We start from the raw sequence: 20,406 nt of genomic DNA on the forward strand, positions 1-20,406 counted from the left end.
AAACAGTATTTCTAGTTACTTCCTAGGCAACTACTGCCTAAATGTGCTATCATGCTTTGGTTTTTTTATCTGACTTCTGGGAGTCCTGCTTAAATAATAGTCCCAATGAAGGCTATTAGAGACTTTCCCTCCAGACAATACCTGGAGGCACTTTTGGTGGTCACAACTGCAGTGGGCATGCAACTGGCACCTTGTGGGCAGAGGTCAATGATGCTGCTCGACATCCCACAATTCCCACAACAGACTGCCCACCCCCCGCCATGGTGCACTATATCTGGCCCAAAATGTCAATAATGCTAAGGTTGAGAAACCCTGTGATAACTGTAGTTTCTGCTCCTTCTAACTACTTCTGGGGATTTAAGACATTAGAAAAGAACCAAAGAACCAAACCAACCGTTGTGGGTTCAACTGTCTTTTTCAGTTTCTTATTTAATAAAGTTCTTTGGTTATTCAACATTTAGTTCCCTTGTTTGGAAAACCACCCGAAGTAGTAGTATTATTAAAATGGCACAACCACAACAGAGTGTAGTGTGACAAGAGACAACTAAGATTAAAAACTGGTCTAAAGACTTTAGATATAAGTTTTTTATTCATCTGGTAGTACTTGATGCTCACATGGCACCATACAACAAATTTTAAAAATACAATATGAAAAAAACTGAACAGCCAAAGAGATCAATTCCATTAGAGGGCCCACAGAAAAACCAACAAAATCCCACAGAAAAACCCACCCACTGTCCCCTTAAGAACATTAATTTCTTCCTGCTTAAGTTTGGCTTTAAGAAACACCAAAAGAAAGTGCAAAAGAAAAGTCTGATAGTTAAAACTTCACATAGCGTCTTTCACATATCACAAAATGCTTTCCTTATTCAAATAAGCATGTAACAGAATTCAAATATCTGTGAGCCTCCATTTGGTCCCAACTATTAGGGCTGTAGCCTTCAGTATTTGCTTTACCTTGCTGTTCTCAAACTATTCCCATCAGTAAAAAGTCAGTTAAGGTGACTAGAAGTCTCTTGCTCCACACCAGCTCTGCAAAACATTATTCCCCAGAAAAAGCACAAGCCCAAGCAAATTAAAGTTATGTAAGTACTTGAAGTGAAAATACAAATTTCCCCAAGACTGGTTTAAAATCAAATTCTGGCTCTGAAATCGGTGTTCTTCAATTTTCATGATTAATTACTGAAGGCCATCTGACAGCAACTACAGAGAACAGCAAAATACAAAGTTGCATGGGGGCTACTGTTAGAAATGAGTACAAGGGATTTTGGAAATTGTGTCTTAGAGCACACTGATCTGTTTTCACAAAGTCACGTTACACAAGGAATGATGAGTTACATATTCTTCCTTAAGAGTCAACTAATGCTCAGTATCAATTTTGTAAGTCAGCCCATTACAAACTGTTTCTCGTGTAAGCGTTCACAAGAGGTGCTAAGTGTTAGCAGTTCAAGGGACAAATCTCCTGGTCCCAGTACAATGACTTTACTTACAGTGGCAGAGTCATCCCATGCACATGCTGCTGCAAAATCTCACTTCCCATTCAAGTTCACAGAAGTACTATCACTGGGAGACAAAATAGCCATGGTAGTAAAAGGACTCAAACTAATCAAGTCTTGGCCAGAAAATTAGGAAGAGCTAAAATATATACTTAAAATATTAAAATATTTGCCAAAAAATACTCAATGCTTGGTTCCTCTAGAATTTAATGGCATTTCAGTTTGTTTGACATCTATGCATCATTTATCTAATTAATAGATGAAAAATCAAGCAAACATTTTAGCTGCCACAAATGCATATTGCAATACACAAGTAACATGTCACTCACTAGATGTCTTCCCCCTTTTCCATTATACTGCATTTCTTAAGGGCAAGGGGCATGTCAAAGGCACCTTTGCATCCCTTACACTAAGCAGAGTGGCTGGTACACAGTAGGTGCTCAGCAGGTATTATGGAATACGTTGTTGAGTAGTGGCTTTTAACATGGAAAAGAGCCCAAAGACTGTCTTACTCTAGTAGCATTACTTAGGTAGCCTCATCCCCAATAGGTAGAAAGCAGTTTTGAAATAAAGATACCTTCCCCATTTTCTAAACACAGACTCATCAAGAGTTGGACATGACTTGAACCACTTCCCTTAAACATGCTCATAAAGCATTTTGAGAAATCAACAGATGAAAGGCGCTATGTAAATGCAAAATAATATTCAAGACAGTCCAGCAAAGGTGATATATTTCCCACGGTGATGGAACGGTTGTGCTAGTTTGAGATGAACACCCCCAAAGCTACTCTTCTCATTGTCATTATCAGGAGAACAATGAAATTTTGACAAAGACACCATCACTTTATATAGTTTATATTCTTTCTATAAACCAGGTGACAGAAAATCAAATTAAGCCACTTACTCTACACAAACCAGTACTTTATCAAAGTTCCGAATTTTACAAGTCATGTTCAAAAAACACACACGAGTTAGCATTTTGTACACAAATGTTTATTTCTCAATTAAACATTCCCTTTAAACACAAGGAATGAATTCTAAATCTTCATAAAGATGAATTAAAAATGAAATTCCTCCAGTATAGTGTGTATAATCACTGTGTTCTTGGTCACTACTGGCATTTACTGTTTAACATCAAAAACAAAGACAGGTTATTTAAAAATCATGCTACTGGATTTCTAGCTCTTCCTCTATGACCAGTTCTATGCTGATCTGCAATGTTTAAAAGTTTACATCACCAAATTGAAGCAAGTTTAAAGTGTGAAATAGCTGTGCATTAAACACAAAATAAACAAAATTATAAGATATAGTCAAGTTCATAACGAATATAGGTGTTCTTATCATCATTGTAGATTCTTGGGTAATGTGCTATGAGAGCATCCTGTGAACCAATGTAGATGGAGTTGTAAATTTTCCAATACACATCTCTGACCTTCCGGGCTGGGTGAAACAAACCCTAGAATAATGAAAAGATTAAATCATTTCCATTTTCGAAAAACATGTATAACCTTAACACAACCAACAAACAAACCTAAATATATGATTCTTCCCTTGAAGACACACACACAAAAAAGCAAACCCTCGCAACTGCACAAAACTGCAGTGAGCAAAGACAAATCTAATCCCCCCTTCCCAACTGTTTTCCCATATGACACAATGTACCTTATTGAAAACTAGGAAGAGTGACTTAATTCAACTAAATTACTTTTCTTATTGAGCAATCTTTTTGAAATCTTTAACCTACCTGTAAACAATACTGTAACATTCTACATGGTCCGATAGCAACTCTCAAGCCCTCCAGGGCTCCCATAACTGCCTGAATTACATGGGGCGATGTCTCAAACACATTGGGCCATACATAGTTCAACAAGTGATTCAGTGAATCTTCACAACCAAATCCATAAACCCCAAGTGACATGTGCTGTACCACAGCACTAGCTGTCTGTCTGTGTACAAGGTCCCTGCAATGGAAAAAAGAAGTTCTTTGTTAAGATACAGTCTTAGTTTTACAGGAAATATTTGCCAGCCCATTCAAAACTAAATTACAAATTCAGTGCATGGAAGAGACAGTCATTCTCACACCTGATATCTGATATAGAATGCCTTTAGAATGACAAATGGAAAAAAAAGAGTAATGAGTCTACTTGGGAACTTTTAATAACTCAAACCTCATTATGGCTCAAAAATAAGCTATGGTTTTCTAGTAAACTCTTGAAAGGAATATGATTAAAAGAGCCCCATGCAGTATACATTTTAGTATGTTACTGCAGTTACATGACTCTTAACATATGAATGATTAATGGTGATACCTCATTTTACACTCTATAAACTGAAAATATTTAAAAGTAAATGAACAGTGGTACACAACAGATAACTAAATTATTGTAAAATTAAATCCCTGACCTCATTTAGTTTCATTCAAGAACACAATTGGGGAAGAGCAAGAGAAAGACCAATCATTTTTTTCAAACCTACAAAAAAAAAATGAAACTATCATCTCCTATGTCTACTGAATTTATGCTTATGATAAATAATCACTGATTTATTCATTTCAGAGTTACTCAGTGTAAACATAGATAATGGGTTTGTGATGAATACAAAAATGAATTAATTGATGCTTTTTGCCCTCAAAGGTAGTACAACTACCTTAAAAATCAGTACTTGTTCTTAGTATCCTTACTTCTCTTATTTCCTACACTTATGATTAATCTATTAAGCTTTATAGCAAGGCAGTACCCCTCATTAATACATTTCCCAACTAAAGCATCATTTCTTTTCTAATTTTTAATGGCTTTATCACCCTCAACTACTTAGTACACACAACCTAATTTTTAACTGCAGGTCATACACATCAGTGACTGCACGATGATGTGCAGACACTGAATATGGAACAGGTACGATTTACTCCCACTTTACTGAGCTTCAGCTGGGCAGGATTTTATAGAGCATGATTCTTATTCTGTCCCCATGCCTTTACAAGTTACTTGTGGTGACCTGTTGAGTGCTATTAAGACTCCATTTTGAAAGATTACTGAGTGACTTGAATCTGTAAACAGAAGTAATTGAGTGGGCTCTAATTTGAGTAACTTGCTTTTCCTGAAAAAACAGAGGCAATGAAACAGTCCTTTCCCTTACTATGTGAACCTTGAACTTTCCCTTACATGTTCTTTAGTTACTTTTTGTTTAAAAACTGTTAGTCTAGAGCACAAGTAGCAAACACAAGGCCCGCAGGCCGAATCCAGCCTGGCACCTTGTTTTATCTGGCAGCAGCACCAAGCTCCTTGCCCCTAGAATTAAGGAGTAGTTACATTTATACAGTCCTAAAATCACATTTGGCCCTTTGAAGGCAACTGCAAGACTGATGTGGCCCCTGGTGAAAACGAATTTGACACCCCTGGCCTAGACGGTTAAAGGTATTAGGAATCTACTGTCAAATAATTCAAGCAGTAGTTTATCAATGGGTCACCATGTGAATAATTTGGGGCATCCAATTGCAACAATGAGGCTCTGGCAGGCTATGTTCAGTAGTTCAAAAGCCTAACAGAAATCTGCTTCATCTGCATTAACAAAAGCTAAAATCAGGTCTCTACCACACCACTAAGCTCATGCTCATCATCTTCTCTAATTATTATTTGACTTTCATTTTTAAAACAAAAGTTATCAATTATTGGTTTTCAAAATATATTTAGCATAATAGATATGAAAGAGAATTTAAAAGGGGGGGCATTTCTAGCATACATTATTTGAAGATAACAATAGTCGTATTTACAGTTTCCTAAAAATTTAAGCCAGCATTCCCCTTCTTTAACTGCATCGCAACAAACAGGTCATATAATAATTATTCCCATAAATTCTAAAACAGAGCAAGAATTATAACTATTTTCTTATATTTCATTCAAATCACTTACCTGTCCATTAAAGCATCCTCAAGTAATGGTGTTACAGCATAAATATAGTCCTTTCCCATTTCACCAATATATTCAAACAGGAAGGAAAGTGATTTTAACACTCCATTTTGAACATTCAGTTCAGGAACTCTGTATTCATTCATTAAGGCAGGTAGTACTGTGAAGGGTGAACACGTTTCAGCGACAATAGCTATTGCCACAGTGGTACAAACTCTGTTCTGCCTTTCCTGAACTTTGAGGTTGTTTAAAAGTGTAGCCAATACGTCATGAGGGCTGAAAACATAAATGTTAGCACACTGTTAGATTACAAGTCAGTATTTTTTTTCAGAAGGAAAAACAAAAAAAAATGCAAAGAAATGAAAACTTATTGTAAGTAATCACTGGGAACCTAGTAATTTTAGGATAAAATATAATAATCTCAAGTCATTAGCACTGTTTCTACTTAAGAATTTTGTTTAAATTAAAATGTTCATTTTAAAGACAAAATCCAAATGGATGATTCACTTTCAAATGTAATTTTGAGTCTTTAGTAAATTTCCTGAAATATAAAAAAGTTTATTTAAATGTTTAGATTGATTATTTGAGTGTTCAAACTATGGCCACTAGAGTAAGGAAACCTTATGGTACTATTTGAACTGAGGTCTCCCATGCCACAACATGCAGAATCTACTTTCCTTTTCATATCTCCCTCTCACACACCTTACTGCATCTCTTCTCCCTAAGTATTATTTTACCACAAACTTAAAGGGATACAGGGGCTAAACATTGGCACAACAGCTATTCATGGTGAATTTCTTGACTACATTAATGCTAAGTAAATATTATTGCTACCAAAGAGGGTGGTAGGAAGACTTCATCTAATTAATCTGACTTTAGTTATATTTTACTGTTTGAAAATATTGTTATTAAGCCATGTCCATGTAGTATCTCATTTTTTGACAATGAGTCTAGTTTAGTTCTGAGTGAAAGCAAATAACCATAGATTTATTCATAAAATAGCTATAATTCAGTTGTCTGTGGATTAATATTTTAAAGTATTTTTAAAACACCTAAAACACTAACATGAGCTTTGAAGTATGATGATTTTTACATTATGAACTGGCCTTAATACTTTAAGCAATATCCTAAAAAGGACCAACAGAAACTTGAAATTATCTTAAGAATAATAGTTTTTCTCTCTGAAAATATCTGGTGTGATTAAATAAAATTCAGAACCTCCCATCTATTTTATTCCATTTAAAATTTAAGAAAACAAGCCCTTGCTGGCATAGCTCAGTGGATTGAGCGCAGGCTGCGAACCAAAGTGTCGCAGGTTCGATTCCCAGTCAGAGTACATGCATGGGTTGCAGGCCATGACCCCCAGCAGCCGCACATTGACGTTTCTCTATCTCCCTTCCTTCCCTCTCTAAAAATAAAAATAAATAAAATCTTTAAAATAAATAAAAAAAATTTAAGAAAACATTTCAGTAATTGAAGGTCAGTGGTTAAATGAAGCACTTTCACAACTGCTTTATTCACACCATGCCTTGAAAGAAATTTCTACAGAAACAGAAGCATTTTTAAACACCACAGTGGGTTTATTACACAGAATATATATACAAGTAAATAGTACTCACCCAATGGCCTTTGCAATATAACCAAATGTGTTGACTGTAGCTCTACGAATAGCTTTTTTGTGAGCTTTCAAGAGCTCTAAAAGCTCAAAGCAAATCCTCATCCATTCCCTTGCTGACACATATTCAGCTCCCCTAATTTAAAAAGAAAAAAATAGAGTTAATTTTTTGTGACAGTAAGTTTTAAAAGGCAAATTCAGTTCTCAAAACACAACTCACTTTAAGCATTAAATAAAAATATTGCCACCCACCCATTCCCATCCAAATTGAAATTTCACCAAAAATATTAATAATGGATAACGTGACCATATATACTTACATTAGCAACATTAAACAAACTTGAAAAGTAAATAAAAAGTGGTTAAGTATGAAAACAAATAATGCATATAAAAATGTTTAATCTACTTACCTGTCAGCAATACGTCCAACAAGATCAATACAATTCTCCTGTACTTTTTCATGCCTGTTCTTTAGGATGGGAGTGAGTCTAGGCAGCAGATCCTTAATTGGTGGGGTCATCTTATGCATACCTATTTAACAGAAGCCAACACACTATCAATCAACATTTGAACTGCAACCTTTGTTCATTTAACCTTTTACTTAGCAATGTAATATATGTGAGTAGGCATAAATATACACTTACAGCTGCCTATGCAAAGAAAAAGCCCCAGATTCTGACCATACTTAGAACTGTTAACTCTTTATTAACAACTTCTGATTATGCATAGAAATGAAAGAAATTAGTGAAGTGACTTAAAGAATGATGGATATTCAACAACAAAAAAAGTTTCATTTGGTTCTGAAATGTATTTGTACACTAACATTTAAATATGGGGACAGCTTATGTTCCGGCCATACACAGCAATGTAAGCCAGAGGTAGACATGTAAATTAAAGTAAAATTTTCCAGAAAAGGGCCCCCTTACCCTTTAACTGCAAAACAAACAGATCTCCAGTCTCCCTGCAATGCAGGGCATACTTGGATGGTATTTACACCTATGAAGAGAGAAAAAAGGAGGCAGCTGGCAGGGGCTCTTGCTCTAACTAGAATTGCTTGCTCTGATTCTCTCTCCATTGCTTTTCCCATGTGTCCCTGACCAACAGTATTTTTTACAACTCCCTGCAAACTATAGCCCCACAAGTGGCCAAGTAACTAATTTTTAGACAAATAGTTACCTTTACATGTAGAGGACAGGGCTGAACTGGGGCTTATATGTAAATGCAATGGTTCAAAGATCTCTGATATTGCATAAAAACCCCTTACTAATAAAAGGAAACAGTGGCTATCACAGCCAGCTATTTATTATGACCTCCTGCTAGGTTATTTCCGCCCCTCTAATCACTGAAGAAGTTCCTTTTGCAACAGTCATGGTTCAATTACAATGAAGGAATAAACACAAGAAACCATTTGTTTGTTTCATCATGACCTTAAAGAACAAAAGCTTTGCTCTCCATACCCAAGAGCATTTGTGATATACTTGCTTTTATTTTGGGTTAGAAAAGTGAATGGGTAGTTTTAAAGAACTGGATATAAATAAAAACAAGATAACTTGAGCAATTCACTTTTCTCCCTGGTTATGTTCCTAAAACTTGAGAAAGCAAACAGAAAAACCTGCTATAATCACTCGTTAATTCAAGGTTGAATAAATACATACTTTGTCCTAAAACTAAATTAAAACTTCAGGGTTGTTCCTCTGTCCCCGAATATATTTCAGGCAAGACACTTTTTGAGTTGTGACTACTCCTACCTCTCTTGCAGGTCCTAAGCTTGCTCTCTTTTCTCTTTTAAAGTAGACTATATATGGGTTTTGGGAAATAATACTATTGGGACATCCCCTGACTTAACTATAATTTTGATGTACATAAGAAAAAGTATCAGAAAACATTACTCAACTGCTAAATATGATTCTATATTTTACATGAAAGAAAAATTTGTTAAAAACCAAAACAAAAAAATTCTTACATGACCAGCAAATTCCATACCTATTACATTTACAATGGCCTTCAGTGCTCCAAGAATGCTTCCCAATACTTCAGGATACTCTTCACCCAAATACTCATACAAAACAACACCCAAGTGACCCATCAACTTTTCCTGTAATAAAAGATATAATGTTAAAAGGTTACCACTGACATTAAACTCTCTGGTAAAGAATGAAGAATCTGACATCCAAGTTTACCTCCTGACAAGTCTTCATGACAACAGCCGTACGAGAGATCAAGTCAGCTGCCTGTTGCCTAACTTTTGCTGATTTGTTATTTAAACGCCACAAAACCGTACCACAGATCTGAGGCAAGTAAGGCTTAACTCGTTTGCCAAGAGCATTGACCACTGTGCCAAACCCATTCAACATTACCGAGTCCTAAAAAACAACAACAACAAAAAGAAAAAAAACCACCATATTAAATTTTTAAAAACTACATTCGTTGAGAACTAGAATTGTTTGTGACTGAAAGGTTGAAATATACTAATATTCAGTTTTTCAACTAAATAAAATGTAGACTTGAGATGGAAGAGTATTTCTTCATAGCTAAGAGAACAGCATCAGCATTTAGAAAATTATTTCAAAGTCAACTAATATTTAGTGGTAATATTTGCTTGAAAAGTAACATGCTTTTTTTTACAATATGAAAGTCACTGGTAACTTGTCCTAATTAGTATCATTACCTCTGTAGTCTGTTCTTGGAAAGCATAAAGAATACCATCAATCAGTTGTTCTTCAAGTTTATGATCAATATCTGCTGCTCCCAAGTTGCCCATAATTTTCTCAATTGTTTCCATCACCATTTTTCTGTACTGTTCAGCTTCATCCTTCAGATCATCCACAATTCTGGATATAATTTCTGCTGCACCTACTTTGTTTGCCAATTCCACAGTAGTATCAACTAACTAAAAAAAAAAAAAGGGGGGGACAACGGAATTTATTGCCCTTCAAAGAAAACAGACACCATGAAAAGCAAAAATTCTAAAAATACTATTCAGCTAGTAAGCATGCTGAGAACAATCAACTCCTATTTTTAAAACTTGAAAGGGAAAGTAACCAAAAATTTTAAATTTGAGTCTAAGTCAAAGTGATTTAAGGTAAGATTATATTCATGTTTTACCTAGTCAGATCATACATTTCATTTACTACACAAAGGCATCAGTTCATAGCTGGGTACGTATCCCTGAATGCAAAATCAACATGGAAGTTAACTGACTGACTAATAAGACCCATCTCCTTTCACAACCAAGCACACATTACACAAACCATGAGGTAATCAGCACAAAAAATATGTAACATGTATTTAAACTGACTAAAGCATTAGTTAAAAGGACTTTTGAAAATATTTTTTACAATGAAAGCTTACCTGTCGGTAATTTCTTCTATCTAAAGCCATCCTGTGTTGCCAGAAGTGTTTAAAAAAAGGAGGAAGGATCTCTGTTTTAATGTAGTTTGCTTCCACACCATCTGTTCCACAACACTGCTTTACCACCTAAAAGGTTAAAAAGGAATCATCGTAAACACAATCCTGGTTTAATAAACAAGGGTTTTTTTTAATGCTTTAACATTCTCTTTGAACCACAAATACACCCAATATAGATAAACAAATGTGGAACAACAACAATTTGGGACAATTACCTTCAGCACAATTTTCTTCATTTCTTCATCAGGAGATTGGAATTCTCTAATAAGGATTAACATCACTTCTCTAGTATAGTAGTTGGCATATTCTGCATCCATGAGAGGAATAAGATACCCAATAGCCTTTAAAAAGGCAGCCAGACCCTATTTTAAAATAAACATATATATACTTAGTAAATTGGATTTAATTTGACTTAGCTTAAAAAAAAAAAATCTAATTGGTGCATCTACCTTTCCTCTGTGTTGGCGGATACCCTTCCATAGAGGCTTTAACACAGAATCAAAAGATTCAATACCATAAGGAGTTGCTGCTTCAGCCAAGGCAGCAATGGCCAAAGCACTAATAGTCCGAACTTTCTGCTGCTCATCCACAAGACCTACAAAACCAAATACAGGTTTTAACTAAGCAGGACCATCACCTAATTTGCACATTATCCAGAGTCTAACGATGTAATCTTGCAGAATCGCAGAATTGCAGAATCTGTTCACATTAGACAGAATTAAGCAAAAGCCATAATAAACCATAGCCCATTAGCAGATAATACTACAAATTCCATCATAAACTACATGGTGGTTACATAGTTAAAGCCCTTCCATTTATCTTTCCAAATCAGCAGCCCAAATTTCTGGACACCTGGCTTATAAAAGACAAAGGTATATAACAACTTACCGTGTTCAATGATTTCAACCAAACTTCTCAGATGTGGCAAGATGGCACAGCCCATGAGAATAGCTATCTGCTGTACAATCTTAATACCAGTGTGCCTTGCTTGCCAGGACTTCTTGCTTTTGCAAACAGCTTTTAAGAAAGGCAATAATGAAGGAATGCCCAGGGCAGAAGCTACAACAGCAAAAGCTCTGGCTGTTGTGTTACGAACATATTCATCCATGTTATCTATATCAGGTCTCATGGTAGAGATCATAGTAGCCAGACCAGCAGCCTAGAGTCAAGTAAAAATGGCAGTCATGAGTTAGTAACATTAACCCTCAACCATTTCCTTGTATAATGCCTCAAATAATCCCATCAACAGATACAAAACTTTCTTCTCTAAAAATATAATGCAAATACCTTTGCCAAATTAGAAATAATCTCTCGGCCTTCCACTCTAGCATAGTAATCTTCATCAATCAACAATGGTTCAATGACCACAAGGATCTGAAAAAGAGTGCAATTTTCACACCAATTACTAATGCTATCTCATGTAACAGAACTAAAATATATATAAAAAATGTATTATAGCATGTTATTTATGTAACCTAAAAATACAAATATACAAAAATTCATTTTATTATGAAAATGCCTAATTACAAGGACAAATTTGTTAATTATGGGACAAATTAAGAATTTTAATTGCTATTTCAAATACCATATGAAGTTGAAAATTTGGGAGAACTGTTAACCATGTAGACAGTTAATACTTTGTTAAAACAATTTATACATCTATCTGCACCTTATAATTCTAATCCATAATTGCTACCAGCAAAAAAAAAGTCCTTAACATTAAATGACATGTATAGAATAAATTTTCTCATCCTTATCTAATATCAATAAAGCAAATGAAAAAGTAACATGAGCCCATTATAATAAAGAGAGAAAAATGTTATAATCTCTATACACACAAATTTATGTGTGATGCAAGCCTAAGTAAAGAAAAAGGTCTGGGAAGACATGTGAATTTAACAATGATAACCGAGTGTCTTGCAAGCAGATAAAATTGCCTTTTTATGGTGAATGTATAGCATCAATTACTACTTTATTAGAATTTTAAAATTGCACAAATACATAAGTTGGTAAAAAACCCACTAATTCCTTTTATATTAAAAATATCAAACCTTAGAAACACTACTTGAGAATAACAAACCTTGTGCACATATGGTCGAACTAAATCATCAAGTTTGTATAATATTCTATCAATAACTTTGACAAGTAAATGACGTTCTTGATCCTCAAGTGTAGGAGACATCAGTAGAGGAAGAATCTGATTAAACAAAGGACCAGCTCCAAATTCACGAGCTTTGTCAGTAATCTGACGCAGTGCAGCCTGGGGGAAAAAGAATAAAGGGTGTGTTTCTTTGTAATTAAGCTTTTGGAACAAGTAATTTATTCTATGATTTTCTATAACAATTATTTAGTATAAAATTTACAGACATTTTACACAGGGTAGCTGAAGTTCATTCCCATCAAAATTACTTTAAAGCTTTAATTCCTGTGATGGAAGTTCAATGTTTCAGTTAAACAAAGGCAACAGACCATGGAGCCACTGCGATTATAAAACTCCTTAACTTCCTTCTAAAGACTGCCCATCTTCAAGCCACATGATACTATGACAATTCCTAACGTAATTCCACTAATTACCTTAAGAGCCTTCAGCATGTTCTAAAGGCCTTGAGGACAGAAAAGAGTATCTTATTTTTCAATATTCCTATTAGCAAAAAATTCCTTGACTAAAAAGCCTAAGTCCCTCAAATTACGTATCTTTTTTCCCCTCATACTATGCACTTGGTAAAGCTGAAGAGGTTAACTATAAATTTCTAAACATAGAAATTATAATTAATAATTAGGCTATAATTAATATTACAATTTAATGAAATGGTACTTATTTACCTTTCTCATTGGAGGTGTTCCATTCTTAATTTTTAAAAGCAACTTCATAATTTTTCTCTCTTTCTGCTCTTCTGGACTAAGTGTTGATTCATCAACATCAACCTAACAGAATAAAAAGAAAATAATTTAAAGGTAGGTTGAGGCATTATGATTTGTAATTCCTAAATAAAAAGTTATTGTATTCTGCTATTATCACTTACCAAGAGTTTATCGAAGTATTGAATATCATCAGGTTTTAAAAATGGAAGATTACCAGATGGTTGGTCATTAACACTTTTCATAGTTCTGTCTTCAGTTTGCATGTGGAAACCAGTCATACCACCCAAAGGTGTTGGAGTTGCTGTCAGCTTTCGAGCTGGAGTTCGAATAGGAACATAACCAGCTGGAGGAGGGAGTACCTAATACAGTTAAAAGACAGTTTAGGATTTTCTTGACTTGATAAACAAAGAAATAATGAGTATTTGCACTTAAAATATTTTATAGTTTATTAGCTAGGAAGCTTTTTGCTTGCAGACAGGAATTACCATCGATCCCACTTTTCTATCTCAATTATAAATTTAAAATACATGACACTCATATTTCTCATCTGCTAATAAAATTTAAGTATATAAGTGTGGGAAAATTAGGATAATGAAGGTTATAAAATTCTTATCACTTTCAAACATTAATCTATAAAACATGTTGGTTTTATTTTCATAATAAAATAAAAATTGCAATAAATCTGTACCAAAGAATAAATCTTAGTATTTAAGTTACTTCACAAAAATCAGTTAAATGCATACAAATTAAAACAAAAATATTTACCAAAGCCCTATAAAATACACACCATTTGAATAAAAAAAAAAAAAAATCACTGAAGAGTCACTAAGGAGGATTTTTCTCTTCTACTAATATTAAGGAAATCAATGACTGCAACTGAGAACACACTCAGGCAGTCAATGGTAGGTATAGTGTCTATAAACCACAGCTTCATGTGGAGGCTACAAAAAGTTATAAAATAGAAATTCATGAATACTTGAAACAAATATGTTACTACAAACCTAGGAAAAGGAAAAATACATACAAACTTAAAAAGCAAGAGACACTGGCAGGAAGGGCTCTGTAAAGGCCATCAGATGACTTAGGTTCCAACCCTGGTTATGACAACACCATCTACATGCCCAAACCACCTTCATACTAGGAAAAGAGAATACTCTGTGTTCACTGGAAATCCATGAACTTACTAAATATACAAAATCTTGTGAGGCATCAAACCAAATAACCATTAACTAGAAGCAAGCTTGCTCCCGGGACTACTGATAAACTGAAACAGCAGTTATCTCATACCCCAAGGGAACACTTCTCAAAGGACATGGTACTAGAAGTCCTTGAGACTTCTCACCTCCCAAAAGTAATAAAAGTTTCATGTCATTTATTTTTCATTCCTATTATGTTTTAGAACACAAATATACTTGGAAATAACTAAAAGAGTGGAATGGCAGGAGTAAATCAAGGCAAGGCCAGCACAAACTTGACTTCTAAATTTCTTAAAAGGTATTTAAAATAAAATTCACACCCTAAAACCAGACACATTCATATTCCACGTTATTACCTTATATCCTTCTGGGAACATAGCATCTAACTCTTCATCAGAAAGTGGGCGATTTCTCTCATCAATTTCTCTCTCCCACCGCCAAGCCTGAAGCTGTTCAGGAGTCATACTCATTATGTGACCTACCAAAAAACACAAATTCCTGTAACAATCCATAGGGCAAATATTTATCATTACATAGGTCCTTTAGGATATAAGACAGTTAAGAGGTTCTACCTGGAGTAGGGGTAGCCATGTTCATGGCTGGTGTGCCAATTGGTGTCTTTCCAGGAGTCAGAACAGGAGTGCTTCCTCCCATCTGACTAGCTGGTGTTTCATCCCAACGTGACTTTCTTTTACTGGCTCCAGGAGTGGGTGTTTCACCAATTGAATCTCCACCTCGATCTGTTCGAGGCGTCTCAGCCCATCCACTTCCATGCCCAGGAGTATCTGTAAAGAGAAAAAGTGTATAAGCCTAAAATTTTAAACAACTGTTAAAAATTGTTTTTATTCGCAAACAGCTAACATACTCAAAGTGATCAAGTTCAAGAACAGGATAATCCTAAAATGGGGGGCCATTTAGGTTTAAATGTTTCATGTTTATCCCCCCCTTCATTATTTTCAACTGATTACAGAAACAATATATAGCAAATATTAAGGAACAGAAAAACAAAGTATTTTTGTAACCACCAATAATATCAGAACCCACAGACATTTTATATTTATATCTCTTGAGCCACTTTTGATTTCTCCATATAGTTAAGACTGTTCTGCATATACAATTCTACAGTGCTTCTTTCACCCACTACACGTTAAGTGATCTCCTGTATCATTGAAAATTCTCCCAGCTGGTATGGCTCAGTGGATTGAGTGCCGGCCTATGAACCAAAGGGTCACCGGGTTTGATTCCCAGTCAGGGCCCATGCCTGGGTTGTGGGGCCAGATACCCAGTAGGGGGTGCATGAGGGGCAACCACAAGTTGATATTTCTCCCTCCCTTCCCCTCTCTCTAAAATAAAGTCTTTTAAAAAATTCTTTGTAAAATTTTAATATAGAGGATGTGCTATTAAATCTTAACTTACTACAGGTCTCATAAACAACAGCTTTAAATAGTTTACACAAAAAAATAATTTAGATAGATTTATACACAGTTACCAAGGGCTGGGAGGAAACAAACATGGGGAGTTATTATTTTATGGGTATAGAGTTTCTCGTCATGGTGATGAAATAGTGGTGATGGTTGCATGACACTGTGAATGTCCTTAATGCCACTGAATTGTACACTTAAAATGGTTAGTATGGTAAATTTCACACTGTGTAGATTCCTGCTACAATAAAAAATGAGGTTATTATGATCTACAAACTTTACTTCCTACTGCTTTTACTAAAATAAATTTTAAACCTCTTCAAGAAGGGAAAAGAATCTGTCATGTGATCTGCTCAGTTCTTCGTCCCTAATGCAGCTGGTTATTTGCCTATCTAGCCAGGATTAGAAAGAAAAGATTTCAGCCTATAAATATACTACTCACTGAGTCAACACTTCACCCAAACACATGCCCAGACTCCATTACAAGTACCTCTTTCTGTTTTGGGGGTCTCGTCCCATCTGTTTTTACGAGCACTGGAAGTTGCACCTCCATGGCCTGGTGTTGCATGACCTGGTGTGTCACCCCGTCCAGGAGTAGCAGCTCCTGCTGGTGTGTGACTAGGTGTAGGATCCCATATTTTTGAGCCTGGGGTTGCTCCAGGAGTCTCACTTCCCTTCGCACGACCTGGTGTCTCATCCCATCTTAGAGAAGGTGTATGCCCAGGGGTCTTAACAGAACAAACACATTTTATTTTACACATCTATACACCTACATAAATATAATTGGAAAGCTTCTGTTAAAAAAACTTTAAACATGATTTCACTTATATGTGGAATCTAATGAATAAAATAAAATAGAAACAAACTCATAGAAACAGAGAACAGACTGACAGCTACAAGAGGAGGAAGGCTGGGGAGCTGGGTGAAAAAGTGAAGGGATTAAGCAAAAACAAAAACTCTTAAACACACATAACAGTGTGGTGATTACCAGAGGGAAAAGGGGGGGTGGGGGCAGGTAGAAGAGGGTAATGGGTAAGTGGTAACGGAAGGAGGCTTGATTTTGAGTAGTGAACACACGATACACAGATGATGTATTATAGAATTGTACACCTGAAACTATATAATTTTATTAACCAATGTCGCTCCAGTAAGCTCAATAAAAACTAAAAAAAATTTAAACAAATAAATGCTTTAGTTCTGTTCCCTATAATTAAGTTAGATTGGATTACCCTGTTTAAGAGATTCCTACTTTCTAGGGAGTATGTTTACAACTAAACACAACTTAAAAGTTTCAAATTTGGAACAGTAAAATAAGCCCCAGTTTTTAAAAAATTATATTTTGAGTATGAATCTTAGTTTTGGCAATACTAGCTCCATAACTTTAGGAAAGTCACTATGGTTTCCCTGTATAAATCTGTAATAAAAGAATTTCAGCTTTAGTCATTATCACTAGTTCTCAAACTGGGGCTTAGAGACATATGCCCATTGAGTTCTCACTAATACTATTTTTGCGTTTTTGTTCAATTCTGTGTTTATTTGATTAAGACAAGCATGTTTTGGATCACCTGGGTAATTATAACTACATAGTACCACATGATTCCAATATTTAAGATGAATTTATATTTACAACCACATTTGCAATAACTGATGCTAGCAAGATCAGTGAAAAAAGGCTTAAGTAATCAAAGGTTACATGGCAATTCGAATAGAAGACTGAGTAGTAAGTGATTTAGGGCATGAGTTAAGCACACGACATCAAAAGAACCTGCACAGTGCAGACAATGCCATATCAAAACAGTAGGTGATTTAGTTTAAGAAAAACGAAATTTGTGTTTAAATTATGACTCATAAATATACTAGAGCAGGGGTGTCTAACTTTTTGGCATCTCTCTGGGCACAAAGAAAAAAAAGATGTCTTGGGTCACATATTAAATACACTGTGACATTTAATAACAAAAAAATCTCAAAGTTTTAAGTAAATTCACGATTTTGTATTGGGCTGCATTCATAGCCATCCTGGGCCACGGGTTGGACACCTCTGCTGTAGGTTTGTAACAGTATACTTTTATGTATTTGCTTTAAAATTGGATACTCTTCTATCCAACATAAGAGTTCTAGCTAGCTTTGTTTGCAATTTTCCATAAATACCAGATTAAATTTAAGAATCGATATTTTTATATTTAAAAAGATTCTATATATTACTGAGTTGGGAATTTTCCATTAGGTGAGTAAAGCACATATATTGTTCAAAATCTCAATTTTCAGTTGGCACCTTGATCTTGGTCTTCAAGCCTCCAGAACTGTGAGAAAATACATGTCTGTTTAAGCCTCCCAATCTGTGATATTCTGATATGTTATGAGAGCAGACTAATACATTTCCTATGACAAAAAAAATTACAATAGTATTAAAAATAAAATGAAATCACCTCTGCTTGATCCCAACTTGACAGCTTCTTGGGAGTGGCACCAGGAGTCTGATCAGCTGTTTGATCCCAGCGCCGTTTCCGTTTTGAGGGAGGCTGGGATGCTGCTGCTCCATTGACAACTTTTAGTTCTCCAGCTTTAGCTTTTTCTGCTAGTTGTTGCCTAATTTCTCTCTAAAAACATGTGAATAAGCAGTGAGTACCTTTAAAACATTTTCAATATATTTTTATATCAATACAATCATTTCTATTTAATGTCATTTTACTCTTTATTCACTCTCCTTTCTATGCTACTGGATAGTCCCTGCTTCTTTTCCCTCTCCTCTCTGTATTTCCAGTTCTATACAACATCTTTCTGCACAACAGATGAACAAATACAAAATGTATAACACAGAGCACTGTACTTTATTATAGTTAGTGAAGAAAATCTTCAGTCACTGCTGGCAAATCAAAATGCTTCCACTGAAAAATTTTATTTAAATCTCAGATAGCAATTCAGACTAGGTAACAAGATATAAAAGTGAAAATGTTTAGTCCTGGCTGGTGTGTCTCAGTGGATTGAGTGCTAGCCTATGAACCAAAGGGTCGCCGGTTTGATTCCCAGTCAGGGTACATGCCTGGGTTGCAGGCCAGGGCCCCAGTGGGGGTGGGGGGAGGCAAATACACACTGGTGTTTCCCTCTTCCCATCCCTTTTCTAAAAATGAATAAAATCTTTTTTTAAAAAGAATGTTTAAATTATAGCTATGTAAATACTATATATAACATCGTAACAAATGCATTTAATTTATCCTATGATTTTTCAAGAGGGGTTCCATCACCCCACTTAATCCATACAACAAATTTACTATATATTATTCATAATAAAGTTATAGGCGCTATTAAAATAAGTGATCTCTGTAGACCAGCAAGAATTCTGAGGAATTCTCCATCTATACCCAACCTCAATCCTATGGGAGAATTAGATGCTTTTCAAGGAATGACTTCACTACTTGGCTTTCCCTTAAACACTGGCTTCAGACAAACATTATCAATCCTCCCCACCCATGTATTCACAAGAAAATACTATATTTTGTCGTGTATAATGCACAGCCACGTTTTTGTGCACATTATACCCATGGAATGTAATCATTATACCCATGTATAACTCTCATCCTTATTTTTCCCTCAAAAATTTGGGTGAAGAAAGTGCACATTCTACATACCAAAATAACGGTACTTATGTATATAAGCATGGCCAACGGGCCAGGGACTAAAAAGGGTCTAGAAAAATGAACAGTTTAATTTGGAAGGTGGTAGAATTTTGGGTAAGTTTTTTTTTTGTCAGCTTAACTTTTATCAATACTACTGAATTACTTGTGCAGCAAATAAAAAGAAAATGTAAAAGTCTCTCAATCTCAACTTTTTACTTTCACAACCATTAAAATAAAACTAGGTTCATACCTCTTCTTTAGTCAAATGCTGTTCCCGCATTACATCCATGTAAGTCCTAGCATTCATTTTAGGATCAGGGGTTTTCCCTCCTGCAGAAAAGAACAGCAACAGGACAAGTGTACAATAAATAAAAGGTAATTAGGTTCAATTGATTTATCTGCCCTGCTCTAGTATTATGTTATTCCATAATCATTTAATTTATTTTTTGATGGAAAACTTTAATAATTATATATCTTACTTTTTATTGAGTTTGCTGATCAATTTAACCTGTTTGAACACAAACATATCTACAGCAGTTTAAAACAAATATTTTAATGCATATAAAAGCAAAATGACAGCACAGTTTAGTCTTCAGAAGTGATGGGTTCCTGGGTTGCTAATCCGGAATACGTACACTTTCGTGCCTTTGTCTCCATCAGCAGTTCTGACTTCAAGCAGCAGAATAGAAGCCTAGAAAATTATCTCTTTACCATTAGTAACACTTTGGAAAGATATTTATATTCAAAACATTACCTGTTGCAAGATGTTAAAATCCTGACTACAAGTAACTATTAACTAGGTAAGTTCTTCATACAATGTTCTAAACAGTTACAGTTTAGAAAATCTCCTTTTAAAAAATATACCTATAATCTTATTCTCATGTCAGGT

The 20,406-nt window shown here is 35.0% G+C and overlaps 1 protein-coding gene across 3 annotated transcripts in view; it reads right to left on the reverse strand.

The window, feature by feature from the left end:
* Window positions 1-570: 570 nt before the first annotated feature.
* The window catches only part of SF3B1 (splicing factor 3b subunit 1), a 34,950-nt gene continuing 15,114 nt past the window's right edge, over window positions 571-20,406 (reverse strand). Inside the window, exons 5-25 of one of the 3 annotated variants that reach the window (XM_045847676.1) lie at window positions 19,768-19,847; window positions 18,330-18,500; window positions 16,394-16,631; window positions 15,055-15,267; window positions 14,839-14,960; window positions 13,448-13,645; window positions 13,248-13,349; window positions 12,505-12,684; window positions 11,712-11,798; window positions 11,313-11,583; window positions 10,874-11,019; window positions 10,640-10,786; window positions 10,368-10,493; window positions 9,685-9,906; window positions 9,197-9,379; window positions 9,000-9,111; window positions 7,427-7,547; window positions 7,021-7,152; window positions 5,405-5,677; window positions 3,241-3,457; window positions 571-2,952 (exon numbers count right to left, since the gene is read on the reverse strand). In XM_045847676.1, the coding sequence (XP_045703632.1) occupies window positions 2,794-2,952; window positions 3,241-3,457; window positions 5,405-5,677; window positions 7,021-7,152; window positions 7,427-7,547; window positions 9,000-9,111; window positions 9,197-9,379; window positions 9,685-9,906; window positions 10,368-10,493; window positions 10,640-10,786; window positions 10,874-11,019; window positions 11,313-11,583; window positions 11,712-11,798; window positions 12,505-12,684; window positions 13,248-13,349; window positions 13,448-13,645; window positions 14,839-14,960; window positions 15,055-15,267; window positions 16,394-16,631; window positions 18,330-18,500; window positions 19,768-19,847 (3,500 nt within the window). In that variant the 3' untranslated portion in view covers window positions 571-2,793. Of the gene's footprint in view, window positions 2,953-3,240; window positions 3,458-5,404; window positions 5,678-7,020; window positions 7,153-7,426; window positions 7,548-7,942; window positions 8,013-8,999; window positions 9,112-9,196; window positions 9,380-9,684; window positions 9,907-10,367; window positions 10,494-10,639; window positions 10,787-10,873; window positions 11,020-11,312; window positions 11,584-11,711; window positions 11,799-12,504; window positions 12,685-13,247; window positions 13,350-13,447; window positions 13,646-14,838; window positions 14,961-15,054; window positions 15,268-16,393; window positions 16,632-18,329; window positions 18,501-19,767; window positions 19,848-20,152; window positions 20,209-20,406 lie in introns of those variants that run through there. The other 2 variants (XR_006786704.1, XR_006786705.1) reach the window with 2 other exon arrangements.

This window comes from Phyllostomus hastatus, unplaced genomic scaffold (assembly GCF_019186645.2).
Source record: "Phyllostomus hastatus isolate PE091 unplaced genomic scaffold, TTU_PhHast_1.1 phas_contig_57, whole genome shotgun sequence".
Lineage (NCBI taxonomy): Eukaryota > Metazoa > Chordata > Mammalia > Chiroptera > Phyllostomidae > Phyllostomus > Phyllostomus hastatus.